General features: G+C 40.2%; 1 protein-coding gene across 3 annotated transcripts in view; it reads right to left on the bottom strand.

Moving 5' to 3' along the window:
* LOC133408259 (sodium- and chloride-dependent GABA transporter 2-like) overlaps positions 1–20,265 on the bottom strand; it is a 35,637-nt gene extending 15,372 nt beyond the window's left edge. For 2 of the 3 annotated variants that reach the window (XR_009769275.1, XM_061686884.1), the window contains exons 1-12: positions 20,024–20,265; positions 19,505–19,689; positions 19,121–19,255; positions 12,484–12,624; positions 12,193–12,280; positions 8,387–8,519; positions 4,179–4,313; positions 3,904–4,007; positions 2,848–2,972; positions 2,496–2,608; positions 2,286–2,423; positions 2,033–2,135 (exon numbers count right to left, since the gene is read on the bottom strand). Coding sequence is in view for 2 of the 3 variants with exons in the window: in XM_061686884.1 (XP_061542868.1) it covers positions 2,033–2,135; positions 2,286–2,423; positions 2,496–2,608; positions 2,848–2,972; positions 3,904–4,007; positions 4,179–4,313; positions 8,387–8,519; positions 12,193–12,280; positions 12,484–12,624; positions 19,121–19,255; positions 19,505–19,689; positions 20,024–20,031 (1,408 nt within the window). In the remaining variant the exon portion in view is untranslated. The remainder of the gene's footprint in view (positions 1–2,032; positions 2,136–2,285; positions 2,424–2,495; positions 2,609–2,847; positions 2,973–3,903; positions 4,008–4,178; positions 4,314–8,386; positions 8,520–12,192; positions 12,281–12,483; positions 12,625–19,120; positions 19,256–19,504; positions 19,690–20,023) is intronic. The other variant, XM_061686885.1, reaches the window with a different exon arrangement.
* Between the last annotated feature and the right edge of the window lie 380 nt (positions 20,266–20,645).

Raw genomic sequence — 20,645 nt, 5'->3', positions numbered from 1 at the left:
TTTTATTTTTCCCTTGTCGCAGGTGTATACATTTATACATTCATAACGGTTTTAAATATGAAGCTTAATCTGAATCCAAATAATGACACGATTGTGCAATTGTGACTGCCACTCCCCTCATCCTCCATCCCCCTCCCCCCGGCACTGACCAATCAGTGTCCTTAAAGGAGGTCAACAAACTACGAGCCAATCAGCATCCATTACGGAAGTCGAATAGGCTGGTGGTTCCCAGGGTTCGTTTTACACTAAGCGTTCTCAGGAGAAATAAGAACGGATGCTGCCATGGTAACAGTTTTATCTGAACACTTCCTTTTCATGAAAAGAAGAGCACAAGTAAAGTTGTTTTTTTCAATGGGAAGGATTTTTACGATTCCCCCGTACGTGGTTTTGGCTAGCGATACTGGCTGCTAATCAAGAAGTTAACGGTATGTAACCTTTTTGGGTGGAAGCGCCCGCCCACCTGTTGATCTTATTGGCTGGTCGTCGATGTGATTGACAGTACACTTGGACAAGAGCCTGTACTTTTCCTATCCAGCCTGATTGGCTATGGACCTTCTTTTTCTTTTTTTTCTTTTTCTTTTTCTGGAACGTCCACTTATGCCAAAAGTAACATCTCACACTAGCATTGCCTGTGTCTCGAGTGAGAGAGCCCTTGCAAACAAATTTGTCCTGTATATTAATTCCCCTAAACCATTGTTTCTCAAACGTTTGACACAAAGTAGGCTACTACTTAAAAAACCAACAACAAGAACAAACGTAGCCACCATAGGACCACCATAATGACCAACATTAAGATCCAGTAGCTACTAGACTCCGCAAAAACGAGGTTGTATTCCTATAAGGTATATTCAGTACTATATTGCAAGACATCAAAATTATGCAGAGTTTGAACATTAACACTGTTTAGAAAAATAGAACAAAAGCTACTTAACGATTCACGTAAAATGTATTGAACTCGTTAAATAAACAATGTACAATGTCCAGTGTGTTCCACTAACGTGTATGTGTTCACTGTGATGGGTTAAATGCAGAGAACAAATTTCGTGTACATGCATGCATGTTCATGACAATAAAAGGTGATTCTTCTTCTTCTTCTTCTTCTTCTTTATGGCTAGTCATAATTACATTTTAAATAGTTGGAATTTTAATTTAAGCTATCTAACGTAATTGTGACTGCTTGAAACGACAGATAGAGATATCTGTATATCTGCAATGTCATTTTGCCTGGGACAAATGATGTTACTTTTGCCATTTGTGTATGGGTTTTTTCATTACAGATAGCCACAATTCAGTTGCAGAGGTCTGCTCGTGAATTGCAGATATCTACAATTAAATTATAGATATCTGTTACTCCAGGCGGCACGGTGACTGACTGGTTAGCACATCCGCCCCACAGTTCTGAGGACCTGGGTTCAAATCTGGCCTCGCTTGTGTGGAGTTTGCATGTTCTCCCATGCCTGTGTGGGGTTTTCTCCGGGTACTCCGGTTTCCTCCCACATCCCAAAAACATGGATGGTAAGTTGATTGAAGACTCTAAATTGCCCGTAGGTGTAAATGTGAGTGCGAATGGTTGTTTGTTTACATGTACCCTGCGATTGGCTGGCAACCAGTTCAGGGTGTACCCCGCCTCCTCCCCACAGTTAGCTGGGATAGGCGCCAGCATACCCGCGACCCCAGTGAGGATAAGCGGTGTAGAAAATGGATGGATATCTGTTACTCCTGTATGAGATATTTACAACACCATTTTAACAAGTCATTATTCCAAATACAGATATCTACAACATCATTTCACCCAGTCAAAACCTGATTCAACATATCTGAAAAGGGACATGTAGATAGATATCTTGAATTGAGTATGTGCTACATACATTGTGTGAGGTTGGCTGAAACTTAATTTGGAGTTTAGACACTGTTAGACTTTTGAGGAAATGTTTGAATCTTGAGGAAATGTTTGAATATCCCCATGCTCCCATTCTGCATGAAACTAAACAGACATGAAAATGTATGATGACTGACAGCCACAACGACTTACCATATATCCATCCAATTGCTATGGACTGACACACTGATAGGAGGAGAAGGTTGTTGCCGCTGCAGACGTAATGGTCAAAAAGCTGAAGGAAATACAAGCCCCCCTACAAGAAAATAGTGTCGACCGATCATGACACAACATACTGTACATTTGCAGTCATTAACACAAATCAGTGGACCACAGTGCTATCATTTGATAACTTAAATACACTGAGCACCAAAACAACATGATAAGGACAGAGTTGTGCTCTCACCTCAGTGACGAGAAGAAGCCCAAGGAAGAAGCAAACGGAGCAGAGACAAAGCAGCAGCAGTTCTCGGCGATAAGCCCTCCGGAAAATAGTCGGGAACATATCTGTCACGGAGGTCATCAGGCACTCCAAGCTCACAAACTACCAGAAGAAAGACACGTCAACACAAAGCAGAAAGCCACCAAAAGTTCCACAAGCACATTTTCACCTGACCTGTGTATCAGCACCCAGCAGGATTACCATGAGGAAGAAGCATATAGCCCACAACTGTGGGAAAGGCATCATTGCTACAGCTCTTGGATATGCTATAAAAGCCAGGCCGGGTCCTGTATTTAGACACATAACAGTCATAATTCAAACAAGTCATGCAGGTGCAACCCAAGTAAGGTCTCAATCATCACAAAACCATTTAAAGCACTTGACAAATTATGGGTCTTTACAAGATGACTCAAAACACCAGCATTTGAGGAGACGAATAAACTCAAAATGCATTTGGCATAATTATTATTGAATATTTGCTCTGTATGAATGACGCAAAAATTGTGAGTTATACTTAGATTCTTACCAGAAGCAGCCACTTCAGATATTGGCAATCCTTGTTCGTAGGACATGAATCCCAAAACCGAAAAGATAGCAAAGCCTGCCACAAAGCTTGAGCCACCATTCACCAAACACAGAACAAATGTGTCCCTAAGGGAAAAAACAAAGAAACATTTATTCTATTCAGACCTGTAGACCAACTTGACAACACACATAATGTTTGACTATTGACTCTGTCTGTCTGACTGACTGACTATATCTGTCTGTCTTTCTAGCCATCCATGCATCATCCATCTTCAGCAGTAGTTCTCCAACTTTTTACACCAAGTACCACCTAAAAAAAAAACACTTAGCTCTACAAGTAACGCCCTCATGACTAACAGTAGCACAGCAGGCCTAGGTATTCATCAAAACGAGACAGATGTTTTATTACTTTTAAAAAAGTATATTTCATATTACTGTAAACCACTGTAACATTAGACACTGTACTTAAACATAGGAAGGAAACAAATGTACTTATATGATTCAGTTGGAATGTGAAGTCAAAAAAAATGTACCTCACTAAGTTGAAAAACACTTACTGAAAATTAAATGTCAAGGTATTGTGCTAAAGAGTTTCAGTATCTATCATCTATGTATCAACAGTATCTTTCTAAAATATCTATCAATCTATATTAATCAGAGGCTGTATGTTGTAGTATATATCTGTCACCACCGGGTAGCAGACTCCACTCTGTTCACTTTGGTGGGAAAAATGAGAGGGAAAAAAATAAGAATGTCAGGTCCCTGTTTAGACTTGTGAAACTTCTTCATACATATCATATACGTTAAGTGTGGATCAATCCAAAATGTCCTCAACAAGTTATTCAATGCTGTGTTGTAAAGGGAAAATAAACAGTTTAAACAGCACCAGGATTTAAAAGAGCATTGGCCTTGAAAGGTGACATCCGGTCTTTTGATAAACAAGAGAGAACATTGACCTTCACGTGCTATGAATGAAAATATTGTTGAAGCAGAAAATGGCTAAACAGAAAGAAAATGGTGGCGAAAGTACGGGACACAAATGGGAATGAGAACTTACTTGTAACAGTTATTATTAAACTCGTTGTAACTGCCAAGAGCTGTCAAACTTCCTTGACAAATCCCAAAAGAGAACAGGACTTGTGCACCTGCATCCATCCAAACCTGAGTGTGTATATCAGAAAATGAAATATTAACTTTCCCTTGATCAAACAATTGAAACAATCATATCTGAATTTAATGTGATATACAGGATTTTGCCTATTCAGCTGATTGGGCATCCCGTCAATGTACTTGGTTGATTTATTTATTTTGGCCTGGCGCTTTATTACTTACTTGAGGGTCCACCAACTTTGTCGGGTCAGGATAGAGGTAGAACATTATGCCGTCCATGGCACCGGGTAAAGTTAGTCCACGAGCCAACAGAACAACCAACATTACATAAGGGAAAGTGGCTGTAAAGTAAACTACCTGTTGACAAGAGACACGTGAGGGTTAATACTCGTAAAATACAAATGGAATCAATGTATCAAATAAAAAAGGATCAAGGCTAAACTGTGCTCAAGGAAAACCAATGCACAGTAATAATCCATTTGTTTATACAGAGAATAACTAGGGCACAGTTGATTCCATCCCAATGTTTGTGGATTACCATTCTGCATTTACTGCTAAAGGGGAGACCAGAGGCAGTTGTAACACAGGGTCAGTTGTAATACTTGCAATTGCTCCAATCAGGAACATGTTATTAATCAGCTGATTCACCTTGCACATGCTTAGTTTAGTCTTTAGTCCACATGTGAAGAAGTAGCGCCAAAAAGCAGGCACAGCAAAATTTATGAGCAAAAACATTTCTTTTTATTTAATGAACATCCAGGTAAGGCAATTAAGAACAGATTATCTTTTGCTAAACTGACCTGGCTGCAGACAGCAGAGTAAAAAAGGCAAAATAAAAGCAAGTAAAAATAAATACACATACATGCAGACATACATATACTGTACAGCGGATAAGGCCGCACCGCGAAAAGCGAAAACCTGTGGGTAATTGACGGCCATTACATTTTCTGAGCCGCTTCTCCTCACTAGGGTCGCGGGCGTGCTGGAGCCTATCCCAGCTATCATCGGGCAGGAGGCGGGGTACACCCTGAACTGGTTGCCAGCCAATCGCAGGGCACATACAAACAAACAACCTTTCGCACTCACATTCACACCTACGGGCAATTTAGAGTCCCCAATTAATGCATGTTTTTGGGATGTGGGAGGAAACCGGAGTGCCCGGAGAAAACCCACACAGGCACGGGGAGAACATGCCAACCCCACACAGGCGGGGCCGGGGATTGAACCCTGCTCCTCAGAACTGTGAGGCAGACGCTCTGTGAGGCAGACGCTCTAACCACCCCAAATCTAGAATAAGCAGGGATAAACCATTTTTGCGATTGCCCCCCAAAATGAAAAAACAAAAAGAAAATAATTTAAAAAAAATTATTGTAAAACAAATTTTTAAAAAAAGAATCCATGAATAGGTGAAACCGCGGGTGCCGAATCACTAGTATGCAGGGGTCCACTGTACAACAAACTGTACAACTATTTTATACAAACTGTACACAGAAACAAACAACAGAAACTGTGCAACTATTTTATACAAACTGTATACAAAAACAAATAACAGAAACTGTACAACTATTTTATACAAACTATACACAAAAACAAACAAAAAATATACACAAAACATTAAACAATACTATCACATATAACCAGACAAAATCTTCCTCTCTAATCGAAATACACCATCTCTTCCTTCACTTTGGCACTTCGCATATAGAAGGTGCAATTGTCTTCCCACTTCATGCAGATGTCTGTTAGAGATGAGCAAAAGGAGCAACATTGCAATTTCCTTTGACCTGTATGAGGTCAGCAGGTTGAAAGATGTTGCGTTCACAGCGTTCATGATGTCACTCACGTTTGCTACAAGTTGAGTTTGAAAGCAATAAGCAACTGCAGTTTTCTCACACACATGCAGAAAGATTGGTTGAAATCTTCATGTCCCATCCAATCGTCTCTCGAGCTTCACTGAACTGTCTAGCGCCGGCTCCCATTCCTCTCCACATCTCGTCCGGAAAAAAACAAAACAAAAACATGACTGATTGCAAAAATGCTGTCCCTTAAGATGCAAAACAACAAGCGTCCCGCGGCCATCCCATGTCAGTCAGGTGGCGACAATCCAATAGCGTCAAAATTTCCACTCTCGTTCGCAGTAATCGCAGCATGAAGTCGCAAAACAACAAGCGCAGATACTCTCCTCCAACGACTGTCACAGCCAAAAACATCGACAATAGTTCACAATGGGTCCACACAACGTACAATCAACATTCAGTAACAAAAAAGGTTGAAAAAGTACAAATAAAAGAGAAAGTGAGCGGAGCTCTTGTAGCAGGCTGCCAACTCAAAGGTGCCATCTTTAAAGAACTGCCATAATTTTGAGATCAGTAATTTTTTATTTTTTTTACTCAAATCATTTCGTGATGACATACGCTGCTTTATACTGCTAAAAATAAAGGGAACACGTAAACAACACAGTGTAACACAAAGTCATTCACACTTCTGGGAGATCAGCCTGCCCAGTTAGGGAGCAACACTTATAGTGAATCTATTTCACCAGCTGTTGTGCAAATGGAACAAAAAACAGGTGGAAATCAGAAGCAATTAGCAGGACAACTGAAGGAATGGTTCTGAAGGTGGTGACCACAGACCATTTCCCTGTCCTCATCCTTTCTGGATGATTTTATTTAATTTTTTTAATCCCTTTTGCATTTTGCCAGTGATCTCAACACTAGAAATATTAATAGGTGGTGTCTAAAAACCACAGATGTTGCTCAGTTTGTGCAGCTCATCCAGGATGGAATGTCAATGCACACTGTGGCAAGGTTTGCTTTGCCTCCCAGCACAGTGTCGAGTGCATTGGAGGCGATACCAGGAGACAGGCCAGTACGCCAGGAGATGACAACAACACAGTAGCAGGCATCCTGCTCTTTTGTGCACGGAGGAGCACTGCTAGAGCCCTAACAAATTACCTCCAGCAGGCCACGAATGGGCATATTTCTGCTCAAACAGTAAGAAACAGACTCCATGACGGTGGTATGAGGGCCCGACGTCCACAAGTGGGGGCTGTGCTTACAGCCCAACACCATGCAATCGGATTGGCATTTACCAGACTGGCAGATTTGCCATTGGCGCCCTGTGCTCTTCATGCTTGAGAGGAAGATCAAACTGATTTGTCACTGTAACAGATATGGCAAGTCTGGCGACGCCGTGGAGAGCATTCTGCTGCCTGCAGCATCCGCCACCATGACTGGTTTGGCGGTGGGTCAGTGACGATCTGGGGAGGCATTTCTTTGGAGGGCTGCAAAGCTAGCAACCCAGCTTTTGCTCTAACTATCAACCAAGTCTCTGCTCCAACAAACGACAAAGCCTGTGCTCCAGCGCCCAACCAAGCCCGTGCTCTGGCCAGCAACCAAGCTTCTTCTCCAACTACCGACCAAGCTTCTGCTCTAACTACTGACCAAGCCTCTGCTCCAGCTACCAACCAAGCTTGTGCTTCAACTGACCAAGCCTCTATTTCATCTACCAACCAAGCTTCTGCGCCAACTAACGGCAAAGCCTCTGCTCCAGCTACCAACCAAGCCCCTGCTCCTAGCCAGCAACTGAGCCTCTGCTCCAACTATCTACAAAACGTCTGCGCCAATTACCAACCAAGCTTCTCCCCCATATACCACCAAAGATGCTGCTCCAACTACCACCCAAGCTTTTGCTCCAGCTTTCGACGAAGCTTCTGCTTCAGCTACGAACCAAGCCACTTCTCCAGCCACTGAAGAAGCCAGTCTCAACTGGAAAAAAAAATGACTTGGCTGAACTTTAGTCCAACTGTTGTTCGACGCTCACCAAAAGCCAGACAACAGAAACTCACTTTAGCAAAAAGGGGACTTGAAGTAGAGCATAAGATGAAGCATTATAAGGTGAAATGGAAAATAAACTTGCTCAAACATTTTTTTTTTATTGTTGTAGCTAGTGCACAGTGGCACCTTTTGTACAGTTTTATTATTAAAAAATATTCAGATATTAGTGAACTTAAATCCTGTACTCTGGAGAACCACAGCATTTTTTGTTTAAGTTTTGAACAAAAAACTTTCAATGTCTTTAGTCATTGTCATAGCCTTTATTTCATAATTTTACAATTCACCCCAAGGTATGATACGGATGATCTGGACACTCGGGTCATTTGTAACATTTCACTCCTTCTATTTGTGATTAAGCCATTCATTTCCTGTTTGTGTTGCACAGGCATTTTCTATGCCATTCATTATCAGACACTTGAAGCTAGTTTGTATAGCAGCTGGAACACCCTCGGTTAAAAGAGTCAAAATTGACAGAAATGTAAAAAATGTTGCAATTGTCCCCGGTCTCCCCTACCCTTTTTGTCAGCTTTCTGATCACTGGCTTCTTCTGAAACTCATATGAGTGCATGTGTGTACAAAAATAAAGGGTGTTACCTTTCCAGTGGATCTCACTCCTTTCCAAACACAGAAGTAGCACAGAATCCAAGCCAACAAGAGACACAAGGCCAGCTCCCACCTCAGGCTGCCAATCTCTTCTATCCCCTTGGATATACCCAGAACTCGTCTCCTTGAAAGACAAACATCGCAAACAGACATATTAAAACATGTGACATGTCATGTTCTACAGTTGTTCTAGATCAGGCATGCCCAAAGTCCGGCCCGCGGGCCAAATCCGGCCCATGTCCAAATTTCCTCCGGCCCGAAGCATCATGTCATAAAATCAATAATATGTGGCCCGTCAGCACAGTTTAGCACAGTAAACAATACAGACATACAAAAAAAATAAATAAGCCATTTTATATTTCACCAGAGGGTGGCAGTAGTCCTGTGGCCGCACTCTCGTCGTGTGACCCCTTTGTGAACTTTTACCCCTGTGGTATGTTTTTAGCCCATTTCTAAAATGGCAACTGATACTAAAAAGAGGAAAGTTGACAACGAGGGCCGCAGTGTCCAGGACAAGTGGATTTCTTCACTGACATACGAAACAACGGTGTCTGCCTAATTTGCCAAGAGACTGTGGCTGTTTTCAAATAATTTAATATTAAGAGCCATTACCAGACGAAACATGCTAACTACGACAAGCTACCGGCGAACAAACACGCTGAAAAACTGAAGCCACTGGAAGCTGTTTTGATAGCATAGCACCGCTTTTTCACAAGAGCCCGTGATTCAAATGAAAATTCTACAATGGCGAGCTACGAGTCTCAGTGAATTGATTTTTTGTGATGACCAAACCACAGTTTGGTCAAATTTCTATAGTATAGTCAAATCAGATGACTATATTATACATTATAATAATAGTATAATCATTATACTAGCTGCATAGTCACTATACTATTCTTTGTCAAAATGTACTGGGATGTGATTTGTTAAAACAAAATCAATAAATACATGTTTCTAAAAAATTTCAGTCAACTTTCATAAAATAGTTCATTTGTATTTAATTTATTATTATTTTAACCTTTAACTATCCTGGTAATGCCATTGAAAACCGATTCTCATTTGCAATATCGACCTAGCTGCAGACAGCAAAGTGATATAGTTGCATATTTACATGTTAATTTACAATGGTAATGGTTCGAGGAATGTCAGGCCGAATGGTCGGCCCCCACACATTTTCATCTGCCCAAATCTGGCCCTCTTTGCAAAAAGTTTGGACACCCCTGTTCTAGATGCTCTGTTTTTTATTTAAAAAAAATAAAAATAACTGTTTTGTCCAGGACTAAAACATGAGTGCAAAAAACAAACGCTTGTATATTTGTAGTCACTTCCTGCCTTCCAAAAGACAAGATATTTGGAAAATTTCTGGCATTCCAAAAAAATTAATATTTGTTGACTGCTCACGTTTAAATAAAATGTTCTCGCAGACTAAACAAAACACTCCATGACATTAGACTAGCTGTAGAAATCAAACTGTGACCAAAACATAAACTTGAGTTATTCACTTTTGGTGCAATATAATAATTACTTGTAAATACACTCAGTCGACATATTATTAGGTACGCTGACCCAATCTAAAACTGTAATCCATTTTATTTATACACTGCTTTTCAAAGTACAGTGGTGCCTTGACATACAAGTTTTTTGTTTTTTTTGTCAATGTCTTTATGTCTCAAAAGTGTTCTCTGTCAATTGACTGTCTGTTGTCGTACTAGAGTGGCTCCAATTACCGGAGACACATTCCTTGTGTGTTTTTTGGACATGCTTGGCAAATAAAGATGATTCTGATTCTGAGTGACCTGACTCACAAATTTTTCAAGATACGAGCCATCGTTCGTCCGATTTTTTTGCTTTAACTTGCAGGCAAAAATTTTAGATACGAGTGCTGTATGGTGGAAGTTTATTCTACTCAAGTCACTTCACAACAAAAATAAAATTGGCAGAAAGTGAACAATTCTTCAAAAAACAGGCCTCAAGCTGATTGCTGCCACCCCAGGTGGTACACAAATACTCTGTTAATAAAGGTTTTACCCTGTGAATTTCATCCACTTTATTTTAATTACATTTTCAATAAACAATACAAAATCAGGAGTGACATTTGAAACACCCTGTATTAATAATTGATTAATAATTGGAGCAACTGAGGAAAATTGAGAACTACATGGCTGCAACTAGCTCAACTAGTTTGCGTTCTGAAGAAAAACAACAATAACAATGACGTCAGCTATGGGAATTTGACCTCTGCTGTGACACAACATGAATATGGAAACAAGAGTTCAGAAAATTTAGAATGGAATTCCCCCATGCTCAAAAAGTAACAAAATAATTTCCCCTTATCGCAAAAGTAATAGTCGATTAATTGATCCTTGATTTTCCCTATAGGGAATGGAGTAAATGGAGTCAAATACCTATCTCTAGTCAAAGTGTATACGACGAAGGGCAATCTCCCGCTCACTGAATTTCAACAGTATCACAAGCTTCTCAATGGCATTTTTGTCATTCTGTTGTCTCTTTTTGACCTTGTGTCACTTTCCGCTCAGCACACGAATGCAAGATAAGCGTTGACAGGAAGATAGATGGGTGATTCACGTCCCGATGCCAGGGAGAGTGGCATTTACAAGTTGTAGCGGACTCCTGAACAGTATAGTTTAACTTAAACACAATAGGGCTGTCTCAGTGTAAGAATTTTCAGAATTTTGTTGACAGTTAGATAGCTACATTGTCAATGGCGTTTGTTCTTACAAATTTGTCGAGATGTACTAATTAATGGTGAGAACGGTGTTGACATGAGTTATGTTCCCATTATCTTTTGAGAAACTCTTGAGCATGACTCCTTGCCAGAAGTCACGGGGGGAAAGGTCATTCCTGAGTTGAAGGTGTCTTAAGATAAAACTATAAAATATAAAGGCCGGTCAGTAAGTTTACTTGGGGTGTTGCATTGCCAACACAACCAGTGTTAACTTCCAACACATTTCCTGACCCATTTGCATGTGTGTGTGGTATTTTGGTGTCCAGCACTGCGTACACAGGTGGGAGGCGATGTTACATTCAGGAGGGACATTCTTTTGAAATGAAGCAGCCAAAGCAAGATGCCATAATTTTGCTAGACAATAAGCTTCTCCTTTTGTTCATGATTCTGCATTATGGACACTGATCTCTGAATCAGCCCCTGGCACACTACACTTGGTCTTGCTCAATGTAAGATTGCTTCTCAGACAAAAGGATTTGCCAGCTTTAAGAATCATGAGAGGATGCTCCTTTTTCAGCCAGAAACAATGCAACTTGTTTTTAAAGTATTCATTCCTTAAAATGCTAAAACCACAATAATCTACACAAATTCTATTTAAAAATCAGTACTGCAACCTTTTTTTTTTCAATTAACTACCCTGATTATAATTATTTATAGATTATAATGACATTGCAAATCTGACATTGCGTATTTTGCATTAAATTACAGCAGATAAGAGAGTCTCCAGCATACAGAGTTCCGCAAGGGTCGATTCTTGGTCCACTTTCATCTCGTCTTTACACTATCAATGGGGATTTTACTTTTTGCTTGAGAGATAATCAAATTATTTTAATTATTTTATTTTATTTAATATTCTTAAAGGGATGGTAGAATCCCTTTCTGAATGTTCTACATTTGTGTTTTGGTTAGTGTTCAAGTTACTAAAATGATCTATTGTGTCATGTCTGCTTTTAGTGTTTTTCAGTTAAGGCATTTACCAGTGTAGTTAGTGTACGATAAAAAGACATCTGATAATGATGAAAAACAACATAAATATTTAAACTGTACTTACTCCCAGAATTCCGTCGCAGGAGTTGTCGAATTTGCACCTGCTGTCCAATTAGTTGATACATTTTGTTTGTCGAATTCAACACAATGTTCTAAGGAAACAATCAGATAACTATCTGAGTAAAAGCATGTATGTTTCATTGATCAGACAGACAATATTTGATATTGATAAAATACTACACAGTCACATTTTTAAGCACCTGCTTTTGACTACATTCTCACTTGTTGTAGCAGCACTACACAATTTTGACAAAGTTCTTCCCATGGCCTACATGTGACGACAGGTGTGGTCTACCTGTGTTCCAGGGGTTCCTGCAGCTGGCCCATGGAACCTCAGTACTGAAGGATGAGAAGAGATAGAAGAAAGCCCAGGCCTGGATGACGATGTACGACACTGCAGCATAGGCAATCACTACCTGCGTTGCATAGCCAATCCCTGAGGAGACAAGTTGGGTCAATGGCTGATACAAGCAGGTAAATTACCCGTAAGCATGGGCCGTGTTCTATGGTTCTTTAAATGCCATGCAACTTTCTCTCATGTTGTGCCATCTGGTACACACATGGCCATGTTAACTGAATGCCACAAGGTTAAAGTACAGGATCTTCCTGACACATGAGAAGATGCTCTACAAAGAAAGAAACCACTTAAATACGTCATAGAGGCATATGGTTTCACTCAGCCTTCAGTCCCATGGACCACCTTGTTTTCTATGTTCATTGATGTGGTAGCTGTAAACAAACCCTGTAAAAAGACCAAAAGGATCTACCGTAATTTCTCGTGTGTAATGCGCACTCCCTCGCCCCCCCCCCCCCCTCACCCCCACAAATTGTCAAAAGTCAATAGTACGCATTATACATAGGTATAGGGGAAAATGGAAATAACTTTCACATTTTATAAATGTATGCCGCCATCTAGAGGTTATAAAAGAGCTCTACACTTTCATTCTAATATGCCACTGCCACCTAGAGGTTAAGAAAAAGGTTTAGCCTACACTTTCATTCCAATATTACAGGGGTACGTATGACTGCATATATGTGCAGTTGTGCTCATAAGTTTACGTACCCCGGCAGAATTTGTGAAATATTGTTTTTTTTTTAAATACGACTGATGACTGAAGAACAACCATCATTAATTTATTTATGGTTATGTTTTGTTTCATGATAATGATTTTCTGAAATGCTTGACAGTTTAATTTGAATCCCATGAAAATACAATTAAATGTGTTTCGCCTGGCCCTTCATGTTTTCTTTAAAGAATTGTACCCATCTTACAAATTCTGCCTGGGTAATCAAATATATGAGCACAACTGTGTTTTTTCTCATCTACTAAATACAAGTAAGGCTGTGAATTTCAAAACAAGAGTAAGTAAATAAAAAAGCAAGTATTACGTGTTCAAATAAAGTCCTTAACTTCAAAATAATTATATGAAAAAAACTAACTAAATACAGATAATACTTAATGTTTTGATCATATGGGTAGAAGCAAAAGCATACATTATACAAATGCATTATACACAGGTAGAAGGTTTTTTCCAGAATTGTGAGGTCAACTTTCGGGGTGTGTATTATACATGGGGGCGCATTATACACGAGAAATTACTGTACATCTCAAATCCAATATGGACTTCCTAATATGTCCTCCTTTCTGCATGACTGTAGGCTTTACATCACCGGTGTCAAACTCAAGGCCCGGGGCCAGATCTGGACCGCCACATCATTTTATGTGAAAGCAAATCATGTGTGTCAACTTCCATGATTTTTGCTAAAGTTTTTACCAAAACTTCGAATCACCACACTGATGTAATAAATAATGACCTTGAGATATTCTCAGCATTTTTTTTTTTGTGACCAAACCCCTTTTTACCAGTAACTTGAACAACAGTTGAACAAACTATTATCCTTGACTTTTGATTTCACGAGTTATCAATCCACTGGTTGTCTAGACTGTACTATATGTAGTAATATGATGAGGCGATGAAACATTTACATGGTTTCACAGTCATAAAGGCCCTCTGAGGGAAACTACCAACAATGTGGCCCGCGACAAAAATGAGTTTGACACCTCTGCCGTACAGTATGATTAAAAACAGTTAGGAAGTGATTTATAGCTGTGTGGCATGTTTCTCTGTCAGTGTGCGCATGGGCACTGTGCTGTTTGGACACCATCCATCATACACCATCTTGGTGCTGTAAATAACCTCTCAGAATCACATGTCAGCTGAAACCAGCTTCCAACAAGTGCACTATTTATGAGGGTGAACATCTTCTAAAAACAGGGCCCGGTTAGTTTAGTTATTTCCAAAATCTTGTCAGGTATTAATATCCCATTAAAACATTCATGTGTTCAGTTGGAAGGAATGAATTTGGGCAGCATGCCACAGATGGAAAAGTCAAAGGAGTGTTGACAGACTTGGACATTGTCAGCTTGTTAAGAATAGAAAAAAAAAATTCTAACGCACTTCCGCCAAGACCAACAGCTTTCTTTGCCCACTATTGTCTGATAAACCATACCCCACGTGAATTTAAAACAATGAAAATGTAGTTGCACTCTTAATATAAGCTTAGGGGTGGCATTGCTCAAGCGAGAGAATGGTCATCTCCCAACCCGAAGGTTGCGGATTCGATCTTCAGCCCTTCTGACCTTGTTGAAGTGTCCTTGAGCAAGATACTGAACTCCCAAGTTGCTCCTGATGCTGCATCATTCACTCAGTTGGTGCAAAAATTACATATTTTGCGGTACTACTAATGATGTATCCAGGGCTCGAAGTTTACCGATTCCCAATTGCCCGGGGCAAGTCAAAAATAGTCAGCAAGCTAGCAAAACATACAACATTCCTGTATGTGTATGAAAAAAATTATTGTCGTATGTAGGGATGTCAAAATATTCACGATATCACGAAATTAAAAGTGCCTCGATATCGTGATACTGTTATCATATTGTAACAGTATCACTCTTTAGTGGTGTACTAGTGAGTCGAAAGTCATGGGTGAATGAACATCACACCGAGAGGGAATAACGATTCTAACAGGCCAAGGTTTGACACTGAGTGTTAAATTTGTGAGTAAAAGATTGTCATTATTTCAGTATACATATTGTTTGTTTAGTGGTGTGCCGTGGAATTTATCGAATGCATTACAGGTATATGTGCCTTAGCTCAAAAAAAGCTGGAACATACTGCAAAAGACCACCGTGCCAATCCACAACCAAATTCAATATTGAAAAATATATTTAAATAAATTTTAAAAAGTTAATCTTCAACCTATGTTATACACCTGCACCAAGTTTGGGGACAATTGGCTTTGTAGCTTTTGCATCGTCCCATTAAAACAAAACAACCAGCAGAGAGAGAAAGGTAGAAGCAACTGAACATCTTTGTAATGTGTAGCAGTTTCCCCTCGGTGGACTGAACATTGCACTCCGTCCCACTGCACCCAGCAGTGGCAGCGTTCTAGAGGTGTGCATCAGGGCACTGAGGAATTTTCTTCTTCAGGTTTGAATGGCAGGCACTTTGCTGTAACCTGTTCTTGCTGCCTCCATCCTGAGAAGTACATGCAGGAGACTCTCTTTCTCCTCCATTGTCGTTTGTTAGCATGTCTCGCTCTGACTGATGTGTTTAAGCCGGTGTGGTTTCACAGTTTCCAGCGGTACTATTTAAAAGTGGAAAACCAGCCCTGCCTAATTGAGGCCAATAGGGCTGAGTGGAGCCTGTGCAGTGGAAAACAGCACATGCTTTTTTAAAAATAATTGATTTTCCAATAGGAACATTACCAAAGAACATTGTATCTCCTTTCAAGGAGTAAAACTGTGGAATAACTCAACTGAAACAAAGCAAAAAATAAAGGAATTTAAAAGCAATTTAAACTGAGGCCAGGTGGCCGACCCACAGCACAACCACCTCATAGTTCTTAGGTCAGGGATTCGAATCCGGTCTTGTGCCTTCCTGTACGGAGTTTGCACGTTCTTCCCATGTTCGCATGGGTTTTGTCCGGGTCATCCGGCTTCCTCCCACATTCCAAAAACATCCATGGTAGGTGCACTGAAGACTCTAATTTGTCTTTAGGTTTGAATGTGAGTGTAAATGTTGCCTTGTCTATACTGTATGTGCCCTGCGATTAGCTGGTAACCAGTCCAGGGTGAAGCCCGTTCTTGTCCAAAGTCAGCTAGGATGTTCCAACTCACCCGCGACCCTAATGAGTTTAAGTGGTATACAAAATAGATGAATGGATTGATAAACTGAGGTTGTCTTTGTAGTCACTGATGGTGTAGTGGTACACTCGGCTGACTTTGGTTCGGGCAACGTGGGTTCAGTTCCCACTCAGTGACGGTGTGAATGTGAGTGTGAATGGTTGTCCGTGTCTATATGTGTCCTGCGACTGACTGGCGACCAGTTCAGGGTGTAGTCCGCCTTTCGCCCAAAGTCAGCTGGGATATGCTCCAGCGCCCTGTGACCCTAACCAGGATAAGCGGTGTTGAAAATGGATGGATGGTAGGTTATCTTTGTGAGGTGCGGGAGCCAAAAGGGAATCTCTTGACTCTTTATACACACACACACACACACACACAAATGTACACACACTAGCGGTCAAATGTTGTTGAACATCTGTTTGAGATATAAGAGATATTATCAGATATACCATCTGAACACACTTGTGGGATTATCTCTAAAATGGAGATGAAATATTCTTCAGAAAGTTCTTTGCAACTCTGTTGTGGAAGTTCCCATAACTGTGTGGCACTTGTAGGTTGTGTTGCTTTCACTCTTTTGTCCAGTTTAAAGTTAAAGTCTGGAGATTTAACTTATTACTTAACAGCAATCTTTCCACAGTGCAGAATGTTGGGTGGTGATCACGGGGATGAAACGTTTACCATGAAGGGAGACAGTACTTTCTCCATTACATACTGCGGTAATGTGACTGAGGCTTACAATAAGACCTTGATTATTCACAGTCCTGCTCCAAGCTGAACACCACTTTAGATTTTGTCTCTATCATGAAAGATGTCTACATTCTTTGCATGCAGGCCAGGGCGCTGTTGTCACAACCAAAATACACTGTCTCTAAATGTCTGTGTACGGGAAAAACTAGTCAGCATTTGTGTTTCCTTACAACATGTTTCCAGAGCCGTGGGGCTGTCACGTCTTCTTGTTCTTCTGAGTCATTTCCTATTTTCTTCTTGGCGTTCTGTTACAGTATGCATCTTTTTCTTTCTCAATTTCTTCATGGTTGCAGCATACACCGGAGGGCCAAAAAACAGATACTGTACTACTCCCAGAGATATCAAATACGGTGATAACGAAAATTACAATTTGAAATAGTAATGCTAAGTGTTTGAAGTTGTGTCATTATGAATCCATAAACTGTTTCAGCCCTTACAGTGTTATGATTTTTTTCTCCTTAAATCTAATCTCATTAAATAGTGGCTTTTTAATTACAAAATTAAGACTTTATGATCATAACATTATGCATGGAACTTAACAGTTTTTCCTCATAATTTTATTATAATTTTTATTTCCAGTGGCCAAAGTTAAACTTTGTCTCACTTTTGATGATGAGGACGAGGGCTGCCATGGACAAAAAAACTGCATATAATCTATTGGTTATGCTTAACAAATATATTTTTGAGAAAATACAAATGTTTTTTGTTTTCTCTAAAATTGCATTTTTCAGGAGTTTTTTTTTTTTGTTAACAACTCATCAATACGCTGGGTCATGCCCACTAGGCTGTTTGAATTGCAATTTAGGGGCTGATGGACAGCGAGCCGACAGGAAGCCAGACAGATACGCACAATAGAAATTACTCCAAAAACAACAGGATTGCCTGACAAAGACTTTAAGTCTGCAAACTCATCCCTCTGTATTGAATATAAAATACATTTTAGGAGACAAAGAAAAATAGAGCCAACGGTGGGGCGCTACCTTCCCTGCCCTAAATGTACAGATGCTCTTTTGCGGTGCATAGCTTCTTGCCGGTGAGGATGGAGAATTGAACACAGAAGCTTCTTTCCATCTGGAACACCTCCCAAACCGCCTGATCTCTGGGCTTGACTCTGCCTACGCTTAGTTCAAACTTGTGAGGGAAGAGTGTAACTTTTCAACAAAATAATATAAGTGAAAATACTATCTTGAACTTTTGATCAAAGGACATACAGTGTATCCCTTCAAAGATAACTCCCAAGATTCTTGAACGTGTCACCAAGGCCAAGGCAAAGTAAGCTTGAATGACTGTGACACTAGATAGTGTGTTTCCTAGTTGCTTTGGGGCAAAGAACTAAAACTATATTAATCGAAAATAGAGTTCAGGCATGTGAGGTTTATAGCCTCCTGGTCTTCGAGTAACACTTGTTTTGTGTTTTAAACATGCTTCATTGGTAGAATCAACAGTGTATAAAATGCATAGCAAACAAAGTTTCTTGCACTAAAGAACTGGTTTCCATTCCAATTTCACTCACTGGGAGGGTTTTTTTGGGGGGGGTTTTTTTTTTTGCTTTTGTTTTTTTGGCCATGCCAACTGCCATTCCTGTTTGTACAAGTTAAGGTCAAAATTATTATTTTCTTTTTAATTGTTAAATGAATGTGCATTTTTAAATTTGATGATTACCTATTCAGTTATTGTTTTTTTACATGTTGACAAAAAGTTCAGTGTTGGATAAGGGTTCCTCAAAATGATTAGGGACATGAATAGGCTTTAAAATGTAAAAGAAGAAAAAAAGCTGAAATGGCTGAACATTTTCACAAATATTTCTTCACACAACTTCTTACAGCCACTTCCTTTAGTCATTTTCATGTAAAAGTTACCCATTCAATAATTAAAAGAGAGGGGTGAATAATTTGGGGAATTGCAGAAATGAGCGAGCCGCTATAGGACCGTGTTGGACACCTGTTAAATTATGGAAGTTTGTGTTTAAAAATTCAGTACGTCTTACAATACTAACCTTCAAACAAAGGGCAGAAGTGCCTCCAGCATGTAATGCATCCCTGAGATGTATACTGGCCCATGGCTGTCTCCAGGAGGAACATTGGGATACCACAGGCCAGAAGAAAGAGAACATATGGAACCAAAAATGCCCCTGGGGGGGAAACAACAACTTGAGTGATGTGGAAATTTGATGGCGGACTTCAGCATATTTTCTAACAACTCCATAGTTTATTTATTTCCTTTGACGTTGGTGCTCAGTTCGCTCAAACCAAAATGCAGCTTCGTTCTTCACTCGGGAAACTTCCTTATTATTCAAATCGATATTATGACGCAGTTGGCGTTTGTTCGATGCGAAGCAGGAAACAGGAAATGAGAACAAGCGCAACTAGAATAAGCTCACCTCCCCCATTTTTGTAGCACAAATAAGGAAACCTCCAGAGATTGCCCAAGCCCACCAGGGTCCCTGCCACAGCCAGCAGGAACTCCAACTTGTTTGCCCACTTGCCACGGTCCAGCAGCTGAGTCTTCTTCACAAGATTGTTGCCTTGACCAGCCACTTCACGGCTGCTTCCTTTCAGGAATTCCCTTGTCATATTCAAAAGGAGATTAATTACAAAAGGAACGCAATCTGATCTCAAACATCAGTCTCTCTCTGTTGGATCAGGATGGACAAATATTTGTAACACTGATGTATGCATTCAAGACAAAAATACTCAGCCGACTACTATTTGGCACTGTTCGGGCTTGTTAATTTATTGGTAGAATTTGTGCTTGCCGGATTACCAGCAATGGAAAGTTTCCACCAGTAACAAGTGTTTCTCAGGAAGCCACGGCAACCGTTCGAGCAAAAGCATGTCCTAGAATTAAAAGTCAAACATGTAGCGGTGCGGAATTAAAGTAAAATAGACTGTGTACTTACCCCTCCATCACAAAGCCCCCTCCCCCGAGAGTTGCTTACAGCAACAACAAAGTGATCAGTATTCCTCTCGGATGGATGCACCACAGGCTTTCTATACAAACAAAAAGTCATGAGCGGAGCCAGAGTGAGAATCAAAGCTGCTATGGTTCCCCTCTCTGAGCCGCCTTGTTGCCAGACGCTGCGCTCCACACCATGCGGCCACACTTGAAAAAGTGTTTGGCTCTGACAAAGGTTCAAGGTATACACCACTTCCCTGCTGTATTTTTCCACTCAGACAGGAGCAGCTCGAGTCCCCGAGATTAGCACAGTTGCTAACAACTAAACCATATCAGCTGAGCCTGTTATGTCAGTGGTTGTAAACAGGCTGCATTTATCTGCCAACTGGGAATTTGCCGTGTTGAGCCATAAATTGTGAGAAAAGAAAGACAATAGCCCGGTCGCTATACAAACATCCTCCACGACAAATAGCAGATGTTTATCATCATTTGATGTATTGTACAGCCTTTTTTAGTCCATGGGATTTATTTAGATGACATGGTATCTCGCTATCAATACTTATTTTTCCATCTTTTCATTAATCACGAACTGTTATCTTAAAGCTCACAGCCTCTAGATTATTTTT

Source organism: Phycodurus eques, chromosome 10 (genome assembly GCF_024500275.1).
Source record: "Phycodurus eques isolate BA_2022a chromosome 10, UOR_Pequ_1.1, whole genome shotgun sequence".
Taxonomy (NCBI): domain Eukaryota; kingdom Metazoa; phylum Chordata; class Actinopteri; order Syngnathiformes; family Syngnathidae; genus Phycodurus; species Phycodurus eques.
Note: the sequence above shows the minus strand (reverse complement) of the source record. Positions and strands in the feature narration are given on the sequence as shown.